The sequence below is a fragment of the Vulpes vulpes genome, chromosome 8, assembly GCF_048418805.1.
Source record: "Vulpes vulpes isolate BD-2025 chromosome 8, VulVul3, whole genome shotgun sequence".
Taxonomy (NCBI): domain Eukaryota; kingdom Metazoa; phylum Chordata; class Mammalia; order Carnivora; family Canidae; genus Vulpes; species Vulpes vulpes.
Genome location: NC_132787.1, coordinates 52754997 through 52775822, shown reverse-complemented (window position 1 = coordinate 52775822; position 20826 = coordinate 52754997). Strand labels below are relative to the sequence as shown.

At 39.3% G+C, this 20826-nt stretch overlaps 1 protein-coding gene, 1 non-coding gene and 1 pseudogene across 3 annotated transcripts in view; 1 reads left to right on the top strand and 2 right to left on the bottom strand.

Annotated features, from left to right (window-relative positions):
- Window positions 1-20826, top strand: part of FCGR1A (Fc gamma receptor Ia) — a 28351-nt gene that overhangs the window by 5120 nt on the left and 2405 nt on the right. The window contains exons 2-5 of one of the 2 annotated variants that reach the window (XM_025982978.2): window positions 14433-14540; window positions 14920-14940; window positions 15834-16088; window positions 20388-20639. In XM_025982978.2, coding sequence (XP_025838763.1) covers window positions 14510-14540; window positions 14920-14940; window positions 15834-16088; window positions 20388-20639 — 559 coding nt within the window. In that variant the 5' untranslated portion in view covers window positions 14433-14509. The remainder of the gene's footprint in view (window positions 1-14432; window positions 14541-14919; window positions 14941-15833; window positions 16089-20387; window positions 20640-20826) is intronic. The other variant, XM_072766672.1, reaches the window with a different exon arrangement.
- TRNAG-CCC (transfer RNA glycine (anticodon CCC)) lies at window positions 2165-2235 on the bottom strand. Its single transcript has one exon. It is a non-coding gene; the product is annotated as a tRNA-Gly (tRNA).
- On the bottom strand, window positions 7465-8489 carry LOC112907727 (proteasome subunit alpha type-1 pseudogene; annotated as a pseudogene).

Here is a 20826-nt window from a genome sequence, read left to right as displayed (position 1 = left end):
CTTTCAATCCTTCCTTTTCACTGCTCAGCCTCCAGTTGTCCATGAACATATAGACAGTCAAAAGGCCTTTACCCCTCTGGCTCATAACCACCACTTGGGGACATCATCCTGGGAAGCCTTCTCATATCCCCTAACCTGGCCCATGCACTCCCTTCTGTCTTTTCTCTGAGAAAGCACTATAACCTTACTGGCCCCACACATTAAATACCAAATTTATCAAGCAGTCCCTAGGCAATAGTATAGTGGCAGCTGCTAGGTGTGCTTGTCACACTTTTGTAGAATTGACCAGTAAGGAGACAACAATCTCAAATGAACTGAGGTAGTTGTTACTTAGACACACAGCATAAGCAAATGTAGCATGTTGTCAGCTCTCCACATCCATAATCCCACAGTATGACACCACACTGGAGGGATCAGATGACAAGAAAACACAAGTGGTGTCTTGCTATCGTGAAGGAGCCTATTCCATATTGCTGCCAAGGAGTTTTATAGCTTGTAGTGGCATCATAGGGGGGTAGAGGCAAGGTGGAAATTTGCAGGTCTCACCAGAACCAGGGAGACAAGTGAGAAACTGCTTACTTGTAGCCTTCCCCAGGACAGGCAATCTACTGCAAGAATTTCCATATAATAGCACCTCATAAGACTGCCTATCTTTCCATATTCCAAGAGGCTATTCAGCCAAGAATTGGATCAAAGAACAGTTAAACCTTGCCTATGTGGCTCATGTGGAAAAGTACAAGGTCATCAGAGTGTCATAGCAGAGCCATTCAAATACCTTGGACATTTAAAAGGAGATCGGCTGGATATATCTGTGATTTGCACTTTATTTACATAAGTTTTTTGAAAATGCTGCTTCACTGTTGCCTTGCTTTCTGAGTTAGTCATCTAATTCTGTTGCTTTTGTAACATTTCACAGTTTTATCTGGAGAACCTGAATGTTTTCTTTACCTTTAAAGTCTAACAGGTTTACTATGATATTGTTTTGAAGTTGATCATCCAGGGTCAATCTCTGATACTTATATGAGTCCTTTCAGTGTGCTTCATCACCTAAGTAATGTATCATTTTCCTTTTTATAATAAAATCAAGACTGCTAGATTGTTCTCTCTAAAGCCGGATACCTATTTAGAGAAAAATCTTAAAAAACAAGAAATTATGTATCACATTACAGTGTTCAATACAGAGATTCCCAAATAAGTTAAAATAGTAAAACTAACCTGATGATTTCAACAGTCTTGCCAAGTAAGGACTTAAAAAAATCACCATGTTTACAACAGAATGTAAACATTTAGTTTACAGAAAGACATAATGTCAGAATAAGAAAACCCTTGAACATGAAAAAATTATTAAAAAGTGAAATGTCATTGGCTTGAAAATAGGTTTAAAAAACTTAAATTTAAGCTATTCTTAGATGAAAATTAATCACCCGAGGAGTCTAATGCAGTGGTGCCCTCGAATCGCAGTCCTTTCCGAGGAGCGTCCGAGAGCCAGAAAACAAATCCGGTCAACAGTCCCCAGAATCTTTAGTTCCTTCTCCCTTTTTAAAAATAGACTTTCCGGGCTGACACCTGTTGGGGCGCATCGCCTGGCCGGCGGCCTCCTCCCGGGAAACCGCGACGCGCCCGCAGGAGGAGCTCAGGCCGCGGCGGCCGCCGACGGCTACCAGCTGGGCGGCAGGTGTGGGGGCGGCGGCGCGACCCGGGGCCTCCGGGCGCAGCTCCCCTCGCGTCCACGCGGGTCCCTCTCCGCCTGCCTCCGCCTTCCTCGGGCGGCCGGCGCTGCCGACCTCCCCCCCCTCCCCCCGGGGGGTGTCTGCGGGACCCCGCGGCAGCTCTCTTCCGGGGACCTTCCTGTCTCCATCCTCGCTCGGTGGTGGTGAGCCGTTGACCAACAGGCGACCCCAGGCCCAGCACGTGCATTAGTGACCCGGTGGCTCTTTAGGTTCCGTGGGTCCTCCAGGGGAAAGGCTGGAAGTAACTGTGATCTTAGGTCCTTAGGGTCTAAACCGCAAACTACCCCGGAAATTCTCCCCTTTTCAAAGACTAAGTGGTTGTTAAATGCAGGTACTGCAGCAGTAGCAACCCAAACTCCTAAATGATGGTTTTCACCCATGAAGTATAATTTTATAGGATAAAAATCCCCAGGGAAATGAAAGCAAAACCCTTATGCATTGGCCGGGAATCGAACCCGGGTCTCCCACGTGGGAGGCGAGAATTCTACCACTGAACCACCAATGCCTTTACTTATGCCCTCTTATAGGTAGAATTTAGGGGGGTTATCCGGAAAGACTTAACAGTTCCAAAACAGGCTTTTTACAGTGCTGGCTGATAGCTAATAAAGGCACCCAAACCAAAGTTTTTTTTTTGGAAATCTATGCTAGACAAAACTACAAATATCAAAATATGATTTGATCAAACTCAACCCAGAAAAAGGCTCTTTCTAACTGCATATAGAAAAACATAAGAAATTCATCTAGGTTCCTTGTTTCTGTTCCTAAATCTTCAGTTGTTGACCTCAACTTGTTGTTTTAGTGGTTCCGGAAAGGTAACTTAACTTGTAGGTTAGGTAAGTAAAATTCTAATCCAGGAAAGAAATAAGAATCAGAACCAGAATTAGTATCAGACGTAAAAGAGGGGAAAAGATAGAAACAAGATAGAATATAATGATATTCTATCATTATAGAATGATAATATATCATTATCATGACCAGATATATGACCAGTATATTAATACTCTGGTCCATGGAGTTAGTTCTTTGTAGCGTTTAAAGTTTTTTCCTTTTTATTATAATGTGTCTTTTTTAAGGTATATAAAACATTTGAATGGGTATGTGATATGAAAATATTAAGTTTGCAGTCAGTGTTTAGAAGAATTCAATTTCACAAATTAATAGGTTTTGATTTACTAGCTGTATGGCAAATAGATATTTTAAAGAAATACCTTAAAGTTGAAATATTAACAAAGAAGTCTGTTGTTGAAGTTCAAATAACTGAGAGATTTCTTTCTTCAGTTTTCCCTGGGAAATTAAACTGAAGAAAGGAGCCTGGAGAACTTCCTCACATGTTGGGACTAGGAATCATTATAACTTTTTGAAGGATAGAAGCCACAGAGGTGCAAGGATGCCTGTCTTGCTAGAAGGCAAGCTAGGTGGAGGCTGAGTCATAAACTTGAGCTCAACAAGGAAAATGACCTTCACCTTGACCTTGAAGAGCGTTAGCTCATCTGCCCTCTGTCCAACATCCAAGGTACACACTGGCTCTGGCCAACATGCTTCCGATTACCACCTACATCAACCATATGTACATTTATTCCCACATCTCTTTTGAAACTACAAACCTGCACTTCCAACTCACAACTCCAAATTCACAAGTGAATGCCTCATTTGTGTCTTGAATTCACAAGTGCTAACACTCAATATAACAGTGAGTTCCCAGTCAGCATCACACACTGCCACGCTCTGTACCTCAACACTCTCAGATCAGACCTGGACATAGCATCTCCCAAAAAATCATACTGCACTGTCTTGGTTTCAACTGATCACTAAAACAACACCCAAATCTGTCCCTAGCCCTGCCTGGTTTACCCTCACTACCAACCATCCTGTTGCCCAAACCAGATCTTCCTATTCTTTTTGGATAAATTTTCTCATTCTCTCAACACAGAAACTTATTTCCAGTATAATTAATAAATAGTGCTTAAATTTATTGGACTTCCTACAGACTCATTGCCACTTCATTACTAAACTCTTCTATCTATCACCTATTACCTCCATTAATATAAAATAGACAAAAAAATGGACCCTCCCACAGCCAGGCTAGTCTACTTCAACCCATTTGCCACATTGCATTCTGACTGATTATTCCATGGTATAAAGCTGGACATACATACCTATAGCCTAAGTCCACGTCAACCGCCACAGTAGCTAACCAACAGCTATCCTCCCTTCCTTGGTCATTGGAGCCCTGGAGACCATAGGAAGTGTTGGGAAAGAACCTTAGTGGATAATCCCCGGAGCTAGTGGGTTGTAGACTTGTATTGGCTTTGAAGCACATGTACATATTGGAGAAGCACAAGTCTTTGACAGGGATTGGTAATAAGGAAGAACAAAATGAGTCACTGTGGTAGGTAAATCTGACTTTTTACCTTTTCAATTTCACCAAGTCAGTTTCCTGACAGCTGGGATAAAGGCCACCAAAAGGCCTCTGTATGAAGTTCCCTGGAGAAAACATTCTGAAGTTTGGTCTTATGGGAATTCTTAGTAGTCGATCTTAAGAAGTGTCCTAGGAGCACATTCTTCAGCTGAGAACTTGTACCCTTTGGAAGGAGCAGGTCCCACCTAAGGTTCACTTTCATCCCAAATCAGGCTTCAGAGTAGGCTATTTAGTGTAGTTGGGACCTGTGTGGTCTTTGAGTCCATGTATGGACAGGTAGCTCCATTTCTGTGAAGCCCAGTAGATGAAGTCTTAGGGACTGCTGTGGGTTGTGAGAGAAGCAACCTCACGAAGTATTTGGATATGTTACAAGCTAAAGGACAACAAGCTAAAGGACACCTTAACCTAAGAATATTGGTGCTTTAATAGCAAGCATTTCACCTCCTACCTGAGTGTCCCAGGTTTGGTTGCAGGCCAGTACATATGACTGTTATTCTTTTTTCTCCATCACAGAAACTTCATTTACTACCTCTTGAGTCTTTATTATAAGGGTAAGTCTAGTTGATGCAAAGATCCAACAGGCATGGGCAGCACTGCAGTCAGGTGAGGAAAGGAAGAGAAAGAATAAAATGGGCAGTATTTGGGGAATACTGGGAATACTGGGACAGGACTATGATCATGGAAGGATTAGCGCTTGGCGTGATGTGCACAGCTGTTCCTCTGGGGTGCAAAGCAAGTTCTCGTATGTTGCTGGGGACATGTAACATTTGGAACTAATATTTTTGCCACACTCATGTGCATAACTCCTGATATTATGAAAATAAATGTCCTAGAATATGAAGAATAACTTCAGTGTGTGTTTCTTTCTTTGGAAATTGCTTTTGGAAAAAGGCCAAAGATTTTCCTTCTTTGTCATGCATGCCTATATTCTTTTGGTTTTCTGTTGTCATGATACATGTAAATATATCCCTAGAAGTAGACTTGAGGAACAAAGAATCTCTCATCCTCTTCTTTAGGTTGCCATTTCATTAACTTTTCTTGAATCTCCTGTGTATTACATTGGACCAGAAAGTTGAGAAATGTGGCCAATAGAGAATTTCTCTCTAGGTCACTGTACAGGTCACTATAAAATGAATGGTCAAAGTCATACATTAAGTTAACTTTAGGAACCTAGTAAAGGAGAAGTCAGTTGTTCCTTTTGAATGCTAATTATTTACCTTTTCTATCAGAAAAGGCCTATCAGACAGCCACAAATACTTTACAAATAGAGAAGTATTCAGACTTTCTGACCTAGGTGGGCACAGCAAATGCAAATAAAACCTATTCAGAATGAGAGAGAAACTGAAGTATGGGAGAAGTGCTAGGAAGTTCTAAAGCCAATCAAAAGCCAATCAACTTTAATTGCCAACCACTCAATTAACAGTTTAACTTCCTGACATCATGTGGCCACTCTTCACAAATGATACTACATCAAGTGATAATGTGGGTAATGTGATAACTGCCAAAGCAGAAGCATATCCACCTTATCTCTACTCTGTCCAAAATGCCAACTCTAGAAGGCTGCTTTTTTGTTACATACATAGGAAACACAGTAATTTAGGGGATACTCAAACAAGTAGGACAGAGAAAGGGCCATTACTAGTTTTGGTGTTCTAAAGAGACAAAATTAAGAGGGTGGGAATTGGGAGACAATGTTGGAAGTTCTGTGGAGTGGTGGAAAATTATTCTGGACCAAATACTTCCTGCTGTTGGTCCTGTTATAAGGGAAGCAATTGTCATGAGAGGAGCCACATCAATGAGCATTCAATACACCATGGGAGACAGAGACAAAAATGCAGCAGAAAACTGGGCAAGGAAGGCAAGGGATTTGGCACTACCATCTATCCATCCCCATGCCATGGGCAGAGTCATCCTGGATTCTTTTTTGCAGTCTCCCTTGACACCTGCCAATTAATAACCTAGGATTCATCTAGGGAAGAAGTTCTGACTTCAGTTGCAGGCTGTGGCTGGGAAATCATCCTAAACTATGATATGACAGTAATCATACACACATTTAAAAATAAGGTATCTTTAAAGATTAGTCTATTATACCTTTACAGTTGAAGGTGAAGAAGAAAATATCAAAGCTCTTTGTCTAACAAAATGGCTCTTGAAGATTAATTTACATATCATTACCCATGATAACCAACTAGCATAGAGGACAGTTAAAAATGGATGGTTGGGACGCTTGGGTGGCTCAGTGGTTGAGCGTCTGCCTTTGGCTCAAGGCATAATCGCAGGACTCTGGGATCAAGTCCCACATCAGGCTTCCTGCATGAAGCCTGCTTCTCCCTCTGCCTATGTCTCTGTCTCTGTCTCTGTCTCTCTCTCTCATGAATAAAATCTTAAAAAAAATAAAAAATAAAAATGGATGGTTATATTCCAGTAGAGACATATACTGAAGTCATGTCTTAAAGTCTATTAATGTAGCTATCTTTTGGTTAATGTTTTCTCTTTTTTTAGATTTTATTTATTTATTCATGATAGACACACAGAGAGAGGCAGAGACACAGACAAGGGAGAAGCAGGCTCCATGCGGGGAGCCCTATGGGGACTCAATCCCGAGCCCAGGATCATGCCCTGAGCCAAAGATAGCTGCTCAACCGCTGAGCCACCCAGGCCTCCCTTGGTTAATGTTTTCAATAATGCTCCTTTTCTCTCTTTTTGTTTTCAACCATTTTATCACTTCATGGTTTTGGTATGTCTCTTGGATACAGCATATAATTGATTTTTAAATTCAGTCTAGCAATATTTATTTTTTACTGAATAATTGAGCCTACTTACCTTTAATATAATTGTTGATATAATTAACTTTAAATCTACTATCTTTCTTTAATTTTTATTTATTTATGATAGTCACACAGAGAGAGAGGCAGAGAGAGAAGCAGGCTCCATGCACCGGGAGCCCGATGTGGGATTCGATCCAGGGTCTCCAGGATCGTGCCCTGGGCCAAAGGCAGGCGCTAAACCGCCACGCCACCCAGGGATCCCTATTCTTTTCTGTTTGTCTTCCTTGATCTCTTTTTTTTTTACTTTTTTTTACTTTTTTTTTTTCAGGTGAAACAATTTTATTTCACAGTTGTCTTTAAAACCACAAATACACTATGTTCTTCATATAAAAACATTAGTACAGATAACTATACTTTCTAGAAAATGATTATATAGACCCTCTCAAGGAAAAATGCACACCATTATATAGTTCAGACAAGTTACTTGGGAAAAACACATCTGGGCCGATTCCTAAAACATACCAGAAGACCACGCTGCATCTTTTGGTTCAAAGTATAGATTACTATCATCAGTAAGGGCTCCTGCATTCTTACATATTTGATAATACACATATAGACTGGTTTGTGACTTAATGCTCCATTGGTTCATCAGCCTTTTCTGCAGGTTCATCAGCAGGTTGAGCAGGCTGTGCCTTTCTCTGTGGTCTTTCTTCAAGACCTTCCAGGAACAGAGATACATCATCATCATCATAAATCGTAAACTCCAAGTCTTTACCAACAATTCCAATGGAAACATTCTTTGTAGTTAGGTCCTGTTCTGCAGGAAGTGTCTCTCGTAAGGCACGCGGACCATGTTTAACCAGTTCATTCAAATTGCATTCCATAAACCCAGACATATGTCTCTCCAAGTAAGTACGAGCTGATTGAGAACGGGCTCCAATGGACATGGCTCTACAATCAAAATAGTTGGCAGATGGACAGGTTTGGAAAATGTGAGGGCCCATATCATCATAACCAGCAATAAGCAGTCCAACGCCATATGGTCTCCGGCCATACCGTTGTGTTGGTATCTGGGTCTTGCTTCCAATTAGAGATACAAGACGAGACACAGGAAGAGGTCTGTCAAATACAAATCTGGAATCCAAACACTCCTGGCGCATAAAATTACATAACAGTCTAGCATCAGCAGTAAGTCCCGCAATTGAGATACCAAATGGTTATCAACATGAAGAATTTTCTTCTGATGAGCTGCAAGCTCTGACTGTGCTCTCTTCAATGCAACCAACACTGCGTGGGTTTTTGATTTCAGACCAACTGTGGCTGAACCTTGTTTGACAGCTTCCATTGCATATTCAATTTGATGAATCCTGCCCTGAGGGCTCCAAACAGTGATGTCATTGTCATACTGGTTGCGAAACTTGCTTCTGGCGCAGTCTCACTGCGGCCTCCGGCCTCCGGCAGAGATAGCGGCTTCAGGAGCGAGGCCCTGTTTTTTACTTCTTTCTCTCTTTTTGGATTGTTATCTTTTGAACTATTATAGCTTTTTTATTGTTTTATATACTTTACATCCATTTTTCCTTCTATGTTTTTCATTGAATTTCACTTTGCTTCTTTTCTGTCAGTGATTAATTTAAAGATTAGTCTTTATTTTCTTTTTTTAGTTAATTTTAACCTTTGATTTATCAAGCATAGTAATTAATTATTACACTTGCCCTCATCCTGGACAGTATAGAGACCTTGGAATACTTTTATTCCATCTAATGTCATCTATATATATATGCAGTTATCATTTATTTTTTATTTATTTATTTTAAGATTTCATTTATTTATTCATGAGAGACACAGAGAGGCAGAGACACAGGCAGAGGGAGAAGCAGGCTCCATGCTGAGAGCCCGATGTGGGACTCAATCCTGGGTTCGCAGGATCAAGCCCTGGACTAAAGGCAGCGCTTAAACTGCTGAGCCACCGGGGCTGCCCCTGCAGTTATCATTTAATATCTAATGTCATCTATACATATGCAGTTATCAGTTTATTATTATTCTATTATATAGTCAGTATCACATATTATATTCATTCTGAGTATTAGGCCCCAAAAGACCATTTATACATTTTTATATGATCAATGTTAGATGTATTTATGGCTACCTTTATCTTTATTTTTTTCTTTGTCTGTCTTTCCATATGGAATCATTTTTCTTCTGCCTGAGAAACATCATTTAGAAGTTTCTTTTGTGTTAGTCTGTTTGGGAAGAACTGTTTCAGCTTTTTTTCTCTGAAAGTGCCTTTATTTTACTTTAATTATTGAAGACTTTTATTAAGTATGTAAGTCTAGGAGGCAGTTACTCTCAGAACATTGAAAATATCTGCATTCAATTTTTGCTTTTCAAAAGTCGGTCAGTGGTCTGCTGCTGATTTGAATGTAATCTCTTTTTTCTCTGAATATTTTTTTTTGTCTGTCTTTTATTTTCTGCAGTTTTACTCTGATCTCTCTAGTACTGATACCCCTTTATTTACCTTGTATAAGACTGGTTGGCCTTCTGGAATCTGTTGATTTGGGTCTTTCACATTGCCTGGAAAACTCTCAAACATTTCTTCTTCAAATATCGCCTTTGCCTTGTTTTCTCTCTCTCTTCTACTTCCAAGACTCTAACCAAAATATAAGATACACCTTCTCACTCCATTTACTATTTTTTGTTTGTGTGTTTTAATATTACATTTTTTTCTCCTTGTCCTATATTTTGATTTTTTTCTTTTTCCCATATTTTACTTTACTGTTTTCAGCTGTGACTTCTGTTAAACTCTTTCGTTGAGTTCTTACTTTTAGCTATTTTTATTTCATTTCAGAATTTATTTTTTCCCTCACTAAGGGAAGAAAATGTTTCCAGGAAGATGAAAGGATTAACTGTAAAACATTGATAGATTAGATTAAATGAGGGTAAATAAGAACTGTATTGGGTTTAGCAAAGTTTTTGGCAGCCTTGACAAGAGAAGTTTCAGGAGAGTGATGAGAATAAAGGTTTGATTGTAGTGGATTCTAGATGAGAGACTGAATATGCAAATGGGACAATGGCCAGATCATATATAAAAATAGAATTCCGACCCACAATCTGCAGCAACCAGTGCTGGAGACCAAACCATTATTTACACTAACCAGCTCAGATTATAATTGTAAAAAGAAATGTTTCCTTTTGTCCCTTTTGACTAGAAGAGGCCTGTGGTCACCCTTTGAAAAGTTGGAAGGATTTGGAAAGATGGTGATCAGGGTTATAGATTTTCAAGCCTTTTTAAGGTTTGAAAAGGTTATACATTTACTACCCCTAGGGAGTGCTGAGGTGTCATGAGATGTAAATGCTTTATCTGTAGATTGTCACCACACTTTTACTGCAAAGGATTAATTTTCCCCCAAGGGCATCTGGCTTTGACTTCTTTCCACGTAATAAAGCTGCTAATTACCTCAAAAGATTTCTGAGTTACAGTATAGAGGTAAGCATACTTGGGGTCAGTGAAGAATAATTCTGTTTCTACTGAATTTTATGATTATATCACTACTGCACAAAACCAGACTTGGAGCTAGTTTGTGTCTCACTGAACCATTTATTAACTTTCTGACCATAAGCAAGTTGCTTGACCTTTTTTAGCTTTTTTTCTCATGCACAAAATTGAGATAGATAATAGCAAGATATTTTCATCCAAGTAAAATGTTGGACTGTTCAGCCTTGTTTAAATGGATGAATCTATTTTATTACTCTGTCTTTCCAGTAAGTGTTATTTTTACTTTCTGCTAAGAATCAGCCTAGAAGCTATTAGAGGAAGAGAAACTAAGTTGTGGTGGCAAGAAACAAGTTTAGACTGTGATTAAGGTCAATCTCACCCAAATAGGATAAAACCCTAAGAAACAAGTTATCGTACAGAAATTTTCAAGGATTAAGACCACTGTATGTGCTTCTGAGCTCTAAATATACAAGATTTTCATTCAAATAACTCTCATATCACAAAATTTTGCAGAGTGCTTCAATTCACACTTACCCACTCCTAGTAGTTCTGTGAGCTGAGAGCTTTTCAAAGTTCAAAAAAACTGGTCTGAATCCCACGAACCTTGATTGCAAAGTGAACATTACTTATTATCTGGACTCTGTGCTGGAGGAACTATAGGCAGGAGCATTAGCTAAGTCATTAGAGTAGAAGCTTCTAGCTGAAGTAATATTGCATTATAAAATGCTCTTCAAATTGCCAATTTCACTTGTAGTGAAGTTCCTTACCACTACTCCGGTCTGCCCTCCTCGTAGGTTATTACAAAGAAAATATTACTACTATTTTCATCATTAATTCCTCAGAATATTGAGGGTCAGAACTATGTCGCCAATAGTAGAGTTCTTAGAAATTCTGGATTATATTGTCATAAAGGGGCTCATTACTTTTGCATGGAATGTTAAAAGGAGGGCAGCCCGGCTGGCTCAGCGGTTTAGCGCCGCCTTCAGCCCAGGGCCTGATCATGGAGACCTGGGATCGAGTCCCATGTCAGGCTCCCTGCATGAAGCCTGCTTCTTCCTCTGCCTGTGTCTCTGCCTCTCTCTGTCTCTCATGAATAAATAAAAAAAAAAAAAAAAAAAAAAGGAATGTTAAAAGGATTGATAGTATGCAGATAGCATATTAGATTCGCTGTAAGTTGAAATAGTTTTAAGGAAATAGCGATAAAATAGTGCTTCTATAGAGAACATTCTATACATTAGAATTCCACAACAATGAGCTTTTGGTAAAGCCACTGATTTGATCACTGAAAAGCTTGGGAAAGCATCTCAAGAGCACACAGGAAAATTAGACAAAGGGCTTAATGGATATATTCATGATGACACACACACAAAAAAAGTGGGTTTAGAGAAAGAGGAAATGGATAAAGTAATCCCAGACTGAGACAACCTATAAAAGACAAACTATAATACCACTAGAAATTGGGACGCCTGGGTGGCTCAGCGGTTGAGCGTCTGCCTTCTGCCGGATCCCGGAATCGAGTTCCGCATCGGGCTCTCTGCATGGAGCCTGCTTCTCCCTCTGCCTTGTGTCTCTGCCAATCTCTCTCTCTGTGTCTCATGAATAAATAAATAAAATCTTTTAAAAAATACCACTAGAAATTAACCATAAAGGCTAGATAATACAAATATAAAATCATGGATAAAGATTGATTTTCTAAGTTGATGAACTTTGAGGATACATGAAGCAGAGAAAGATTTAATAGATCAAGTAGTAGGAATAACTAAGGATGAAAAAATCATTGAATTTCTAATGGAAACTTGAAATTGAACCAATCAGGAACTTTTTATAATGAACAGCCGTTGGAGAAAAACATCAGGTAAAGTTTATCAAATCTCTTGAAAAACACTTCCAGCATTAGCAAATATATCAAGGTAGTATATTACAGCTATTCAAAAGATATACAACATACATACAAAACATATTAAGCAAAATTGTGGTGTAGACATTATATGCAATTATTTACTTAAAACTTTCTGGATAGGTTTGAATAGTTCCTAAAATATATGGTTGTTAAAGAAGGAATTGAGTAGAAAATAAAGTATTACTGACTGCTTTTTACTGGCAGAGTGTAAAAATAAGATAAATTCTTGGTCAGTTCTGTATAAAATTGACATGATATTACCTTAAAAACTATATCAAATAATTGTTCACAAATTATTTTCTGTAGTAAATAAGAGAAAATTTTTAATTAAAATAGGTGAATAAGACTTTGCATGTCCCTTTGAGAAAAGCGAATTGTATGAAGCCTATGATGGTCTTGTAAACTATCATCAGTCTATGGAAATATAAATGTCAAAGATAGATGTAACTTCTAGTGGCTCGTCTGAGTATCATAATTTTCACTGGTCATTACATACTGGAGATTCGTCTATCTGCCTTGATTACAGTGTTTGCTCTGTTATCCTAGTTGTTTTTACATTTGGAAACTGCAGATGCTCATTAGAAAAAAAGTATTTCATCCTTCACAGTTCTCTTTCAGTTCTCTTCCACAATACTCATTTCCCCATGTTTTTCTGGTCATTCACTCATTTTTCAAAGAAGCAACTATTGTACTATAAAGGAATTGTGAGGGGTGGAGTGGGTACCATTATACTCTCTCTCTCTTTTTTTTTTTTATTAAGACTTTATTTATGAGAGACACAGAGAGGCAGAGACACAGGCGGAGGGAGAAGCGGGCTCCATGCAGGGAGCCTGATGTGGGACTGGATCCAGGCCCCAGGATCATGCCCCAGGCTGAAGGCGGCGCTAAACCGCTAAGCCACCCGGGCTGCCCCCCTTATACTCTCTTGGAGAGACTGTGGAGGAAATCAAAGTGCCTGGCTCTAAACCTGGTTTCTACTTTTTATAACCTTGGGCAAGTTACCAAATTCCTCTTTGTCTAGTTTTCTCATTTACAAAACAGAGACAACCAGAGAGTCTACTCATACTTTATTTTGAGGGTTAAATGAAAAAAGACATATCAAGCATATTTGCCTGGTATATCATAAGCACTCTACAAATATATGCAATGATGATGATAATGATAACAGACAATCTGACAACATGTATCTAAAGAAAAAAATGTATATTTTCCTGGACTGAGTGATGTTGGTTCTAAGAAAGTATCCTATGGAGATAGTAAGTTGAGTTCTGAAAGATAGGTGTAAAACTATTCATTGCAGTGCTGGTAGTAACAGTAAAACATTAGAAATATCTTGCATGTCCATGAAGAGACATCCCTTCTTAGAGATATTTCTACTCATATATACGAGTCATTTTTCTTCTCTATAGCATTTACATTAAACAGTTAATTTCCTTAGCTATAGCCAAGATAAACACTCCAAATTCATAATGTTTTTCAGGGAGGTGGCTTTTAAAAAAACAAACCAAAATGGGATATTGATCCTGTATGTATTCTCAGAGGAATAGAGACTTCATTGTAGTAGGGAGCTCTTAAAATGAGTTATTCCTCACATGTCATGTAGAGGTTGATACAGAATAATCTGGATTCAGATGATAAAGTTGTAGAGACAATGGCCAGGCTTTGAACCAGCTTTAGAAATGAGGATTTGCTATATTTTAGCCCCCCAAAACAGAATTAGTAAAGAGAGAATACAATTAGAATAGAATATCAATGGGCAGCCCCCCGTGGCTCAGCGGTTTAGCGCCGCCTTCAGCCCAGGATGGAGTTCCACGTCGGGCTCCCTGCATGGAGCCTGCTTCTCCCTCTGCCTGTGTCTCTGCCTCTCTCTCTCTCTCTGTCTCTCATGAATAAATAAAATCTTAAAAGAAAAAAACAATAGGATACTAATAAAAACTTTAGTCTTTCCCTTGAATTTGAGAGTTTCATAACCCCAAATCCAGAGTTTCAAACTGGAGAAGACAGGCTAAGTAGTTTGAGAATGGGAAGAGAATGCTGCAAGAATTAAGGACATATTTCCCCAAAAAGGAGCATGATGGTAGTGGTCAGAAGAGGCAGTTTCCTTCCTCTTTTCTAATTTCAGCTCCAGAGCCTCCAGCAGAAACTCTTCAATGTCTTGCATGTTACAGACTTCACTGTTCCCATCAGCTTGGAGATAACATGTGGCTCTTGACAGTTCTACTCCTTTGGGGTAAGTTGGGTATAGAGGGATAGCTAGAAGGGTAGTGGCTCTGTCTTCCTTTGGTATCCTAGACTAGAACTCATGAATGTGGGGACAACTATATCTGTGCTTCCATGATTTATTTATGCTCATTATACCAAAAGCCTGGGAAGAGAGACTTAGTGATAACATTTAGCCTGGAAGCATCATATCAAAATAAAGCCTCATCAATAACCATCCATAGGTTGTTCAGTACCACTAGCCCCTGATTTTGAGAAAGGGGGTAGAGAGAGACTCAAGACACCTAAGCTGGCCCCTTAGAGTCTATATTAGTTTTGTCTCCTTGATTCTCCTTTCCTTGTCATCTCCCACTGACCAACTTATGTCTCTCTTCTTTGGTCTCTTACAGTCCCAGCTGGTGCACAAACGGGTGAGTAATCTTTAACTTTATTTCTCTTCCTCTGCCACATTCCTGCTTCTGAAGGGTGAGTTTTGTTTTCCTAAAGAAGAGAGTATAGGGAGAGGATAGAAACAAGAAAGATTTATAAATTATGTAAAATCTCCTATATTCGGAGTATGATTTTAATAAAATCCTGGTTTTTAAAGTTTCTAAGATTTCCTGAAAAAGCCCTGAGCTTTGGACTAAATGCCTATGTGTATAAAAGGCCAGAATTGCAAAACTATAGACATAGCTCTGCCAACATTCTAGAATTGCAAATTGCCAATTCCAGAATTGCAAAACTATAGACGTAGCTCTTCCAACATTCCTCAAACCTGTCCCCTTTAGAAGAAAGCTGAGTACTTTCTTTTTAGAGAGAACCAAGCAAGTACTGTAGGCTTCTTTCTAAGTGAGGAGTTTGAGCCTCTATTTCCAATGCAGATGCTAATTAAGTCCTGAGTTTAACCCTCAGGGACAGTATAACACAGAGGATAAGAGAACCAGCTCCAGTCAACTTGCCTGGGTTTAAAACTCTTCTGCTTTACCAACAATGAAAACTAAATTAGTCATTTGTTTCTTCTTCATTTTTTTTTTTTTTAGTCATTTGTTTCTTAGGAACCCCAAATCTCCAACATCTAGATGTAGATTTAATAACATGAACGGAGCTCTGTGCATGGGGTGTGGATGCTCTCAGTAGCTAGCTTTTACAGGTTCCCACTTGCTTATTTTTCAGTCTCATCTAACTATATATTTTTTACCTTGTGCCTTCCACAAAACCTTACTAATTACTCAGATCTTCCTTTTATTCCACTTGGTCTTTTTTTTCCCTTCTTTTTCTTTTTCGTTTTCTTTCTTTCTTTTTTCTTTTTTTAATCCCCAAGCAGACCCCGTAAAGGCAGTGATCACCTTGCAGCCTCCATGGGTCAGTGTATTCCAAGAGGAAAGTGTAACCTTATGGTGCGAGGGACCCCATTTGCCTGGGGACAGCTCTACACAGTGGTTTCTCAATGGCACAGCCACTCAGACCTTGACCCCCAGATACAGAATCGCTGCTGCCAGTGTCAATGACAATGGTGAATACAGGTGCCAGACAGGTCTCTCAGTCCTAAGTGACCCGATACAGCTGGAAATCCACAGAGGTAAGTAGGGCATGGAACAGGAGAGCTGGAAATCACAAGGTCTCCCTTTATGTTTTCCCCTTTATCAATGCCAGATATGTGTGTTTTCATTTATTGGAGTGTAAATTTCAGCTCTGTGTGCCTACTCGGTGAAATTAAGTCCAAATACTTAGAATATCACGTGAGGGTCCTTAAACTGTGCCCCATTAGCACCCCTCTGGGACAGCTGTGAGCAGGGTATCTAGTGTAAAACTCAGACCCTAAGATTTTATTATTTAAAATGAACTAATTTTGTTGAAAATCTGCACACAGTAAATTAGAATTCAGAAAAATGTACAATGATGAACAATGAAATCTCTCTTACACCTCAAACTCCTAGTCCCATGGTCACCTTCTATAGAAATAAAACTGTTAATATTTATGAACCGTAAAAAACAGTGGTTGATGAGGCACCTGGGGGCTCAGTCAGTTAAGTGTCTACCTTCAGCTCAGGTCATGATCCCAGGGCCCTGGGGTTGAGCCCCATATTGTGCCTCCTGCTCAACAGGGAGAACGGGGAGTCTGCTTCTCCTTCCCCCTCTGCTGTTCCCTCTGCTTGTGCTCTCTTGCTTTCTCTCTCAAAGAAATGAAATTTTTTTTAAATGGTTGGTTGAATACTCTATATACTGTTCTACACCTTGCTTTTATCACTTAAAATACCTTGGAGGTCTATTTAAATCAATAGAGATCTACCACGAACTTTCAAATGTCTGCCATATGGCTGTGCTGTAACTGATTTAATCATTTACCTATTAGTAAACTTGTAGTATATTTCCAGTTTTTTGTTTTTACAGTCCTGCAATAGACATCTCTATACTTATAGACTGGAGCACATTTCATAATATATCTGTAAGATAATATTCTGGACATGAAATTACTTTGAGACTAAGCATTTTAAATGTTGATGAATGGAAGGGACCCCCCCCCCCCCAACATATCCACTTAAATTTGTAAAAGATTTCCATTTGTCAAGAAATGGAAACTGAATGTTTCATTATTCAGGATAAATCATTCAAATGTGTTGGGGGAGAAGTAAGGGGAGGGGCAGAAAGAGAGTTAGGAGGAGTCTCCCTACCAAGCAGGGAGCCGGGGGCACAGGACTTGGGGATTATGACCTGAGCTGAAGTCAGAGGCTTAACTGACTGTCCCTTGGACAGAACTGTTTTTACAAGATATTTTATATAGTTGAAGTAGAAGAAGTGTTTTATAGTTCAAGTGACAAAAAAAGTGAAACAGGGCTAGGAAGAGTCCACTTTCTTTGCCTCTGTACAGACTGTAGAAGCCCCAGCATTAATGACTTACTGAGAACAATATATTTTCCGTTTTTTTAAAAAGCTTTATTTATTTATTTGAGAGAGCGAGCAAGAGAGAGTGAGCGAGCGAGCATGATGAGTGTGAGTGGCAGAGAGAGAGGGAGAGAGAATCTCAAGCAGACTCCACGCTGAGTTCAGAGTCTGTCTCAGGACAGTGAGATCATGACCTGAACCAAAATCAAGGATTGGATGTTTAACCAACTGAGCCACTCAGGGGCCCCACTATTTCGGGCCTCTTACCAGTAGTACTGCTATGAACATTTTTCTTTTAAGATGTTATTTTTTTAAGGAATCTCTACATCTAACATGGGGCTGGAACTCATAATCCCCAGATCAAGAGTTGCACACTGTATCAGCTGAGCCAGCCAGGTGCCCCCACTGTGGACATTTTGATACCTGTTTTTTGGTGCACTTATGTATACATATCTGTTGATATGCCTAGGAGTGGAATTGCTCGGTCACAAAATGTACATCATTTGTTCAGCTTTAGTTTTCCAAAGTGGTTATACCATATTACACTTCTACAGTGGAATGTAAGAGTTCTGGTTCCTTTTCATCCTCATCAACACTCGGTGCTTTCTTTCTTTTCTTCTTTCTTTCTCTTTCTTTCTTTTTCTTTCTTTATTCTCTCTTTCTTTCATTCTCTCTTTCTTTTTTCTCTCTCTTTCTTTCTTTTCTTTCTTTCGTTCTTCTTTTTCTTTTTAACACACAGAGGTTTCTATATCTTTCAGTTTAGTCATTCTGGTGCATGTGCGGTAGTCATCACATAGCTTTAATTTGCATTTTCCTGAAGACTCATGACATCAAGCATTTTCTACATTTATTACTTATTTGGATATCCTCTTTTGTAAAATACCTGTCTAGGTTTTTTTTGTCAATTTTTCTTTATTGTTGTCTTTCCTTATCGACTTGTAGGATCTCTGTAGTTTGGACATAAGTCCTTTTTCAAGTGTTGCAAATATTTTTCACACTGTGGCTTGTCTTTTCACTATCTATGCTGTTTTTTCAGTGAAAAAAAGTGCTTACATTTACTGTAGTACAGTATAAATACATCAGGTTTTTGAGTTGGTGCTCTCTATGCCCTTATTTAAAAATGTTTTGCCACAGCTAACCAGCAGAGGAGAGTTCACCTGTAGGTACACTAACTCTGTCACTTCAGTTAAATCTGTATGTGCTGAGACCACCAAAATACAGCTGGTTTGAGGATCTATGAGCATCCCAATCCTGCTTTAAGGTGATGAAGATGGAAAGAATGGCTTTTGAGGAGGAAATTAATAATGTCTGCTAAAAAGCTGTATCCTGCAATTTTTGATAATACTCCCAACTATCATTTAAGACTAAATCTTTTTAATTTTCATTAGTATGTATATAATTCTTCTTTCTTTTCCTTTCCTCGTGAATTATTTAGAAGTGATTTAGGAAGGTGGCTTTTTGTTACTGATTTCTAATTTTATGTTAAATATGGTATCAGTTCTTTAGTATTTGTTGAAAATTGCTTGTGGCTTAGTCCATACTTGGTATTTTTAACTGTTGATGTGTGTTTGGAAAGTATGTGAATTTTCTTTAAGCTATAGCTTCTATATAAATCCACAAAAATCAACTCTATTCATTGTGTCATTCAGATATGTTATATCATCACTAGTATTTTTGACAGTGTCTGATCCCATCATGTTTGTGGATGTATAAAGCTAAGGTGTTTGTGTGTTGGGGTACTGTAATCTTTGAGCACCTCTTGGTTGGGAATGGGAATAAGGGAGAGAAGAGCATTATATTTAGAAACACTGACAGCATCCAAAACTATAAAAGTCATGCTACATATACCACTGGAATACCTCTGCCTTCTGTTCTTAGGTAAGTTCTGGAGGGGGAAAAACACTACTGTCCCTTTTCGTCTTTTGTCCTTTAAGAACCTCCTCCCCATTTAGCCAAATCAACTGCTCCAGGGAAAGAAAAAGGAAGCATTTTTTTTTTTGGTTATGTGTAGAGGTGTACATCAAAAGAGGGAGGGCCCCTTGGACATGGAGCTTGTTTTTACCAGCTAGATCACTGATCTGCGCATGTGTGTATATTCTGTCAATTTAGGGGCACATATACATCTGGAAATGTTTGCTATTCTGTGTGCTTGTCTTGGGACAAACAAGTATGTGGGATACCATTAACATAGTAGTCAGGAGTTGGAGTGTTTTAGTTTTTTTTATTGGTGTGTAACAAATTACTACAAACACAGCAGTTTAAAACAATGTATATTTATTATCTTTCCATGGGTCAGGAGTCTCAGCACAGCTTAGCTGGGTGCTCTGCAGGGGCTGCAGTTAGGGTATTGACTGAGTTGTGTTCCTTCCTGCAGATCTTCCAAGCTCACATGGTCGTTGCCAGAATTTAGAATTCAGTTCCTTATGTTATAGGCCTGAGGTCCCCACCTTTTTGCTGGCTGTCAGTTGGAAGTAATCTCAGCTCCTAGAGGCAGGCCTCTGCCAGATGGCCCTCTCCCAACATAGTGGCTTACTTCTTCAGGGCCGGTGGGAGACTCTCAGTCCAGTCAGCTAAGACAGAGTCATATAACGTAACCTCATCGTGACAGAGACATCCTGTAACCTTTTTCATATCCTGTTCATTAAGCAAGTCTCAGGTTACACACACACCCAAGGGGATTACACAAGGGTGTGACACACTGGAGTCATCTTAGAATATTGCCTACCACATACAGTAAAATGTTTTTATCCCAACCAACTTCTGAAATCTGGCAAGGGAAGTAAGAAGGGCCTGTGTGCATGGCTGCTTGTAAAGACTACTTTTCTTCCCAAAAAAGCTAAAGATAATTGGGGGATGGGCAATAGGCCTCAAATTTGGCAGAGCTCTGAGGTTGAAATGTTGAAAGAAAAAAAGATAAGAAATCCACCAGGGCCCAGCTTCAGCCTCCTTGTGCCTCTGCTACTGTATACATACATTTTGGGTATATATTTTCCAGATTGGCTAATACTCCAGGTCTCTGGCAGAGTCTTCACGGAAGGGGAACCTCTGACTTTGAGGTGTCATGGATGGAATAATAAGCTGGTGTACAATGTGCTTTTCTACCAAAATGGCACAGTCTTGAAGTTTTCTCCTCAGAATCCTGAATTTACCATTCTGAAAACCAGCCTACATCACAATGGCATCTATCACTGCTCAGGCATGGGAAAGCATCGCTACGAATCAGCAGGAGTATCTATCACTATAAAAGGTATGTATCTGAATAGTCACAGAGCTCTAGTTTTAAGGACCATTATAAATCATTACTTCAGTTTGCAAGAGAAGAGACTTAAGTTCCAGAGAAGTAGCTGTCTCACTGAAGGCCATGCAGTGACCAGTGGCTGGGCCAGGACTGGAACTGAAATCTTCTGGGCCTCCAGTCTATTGCTCTTTCCAGT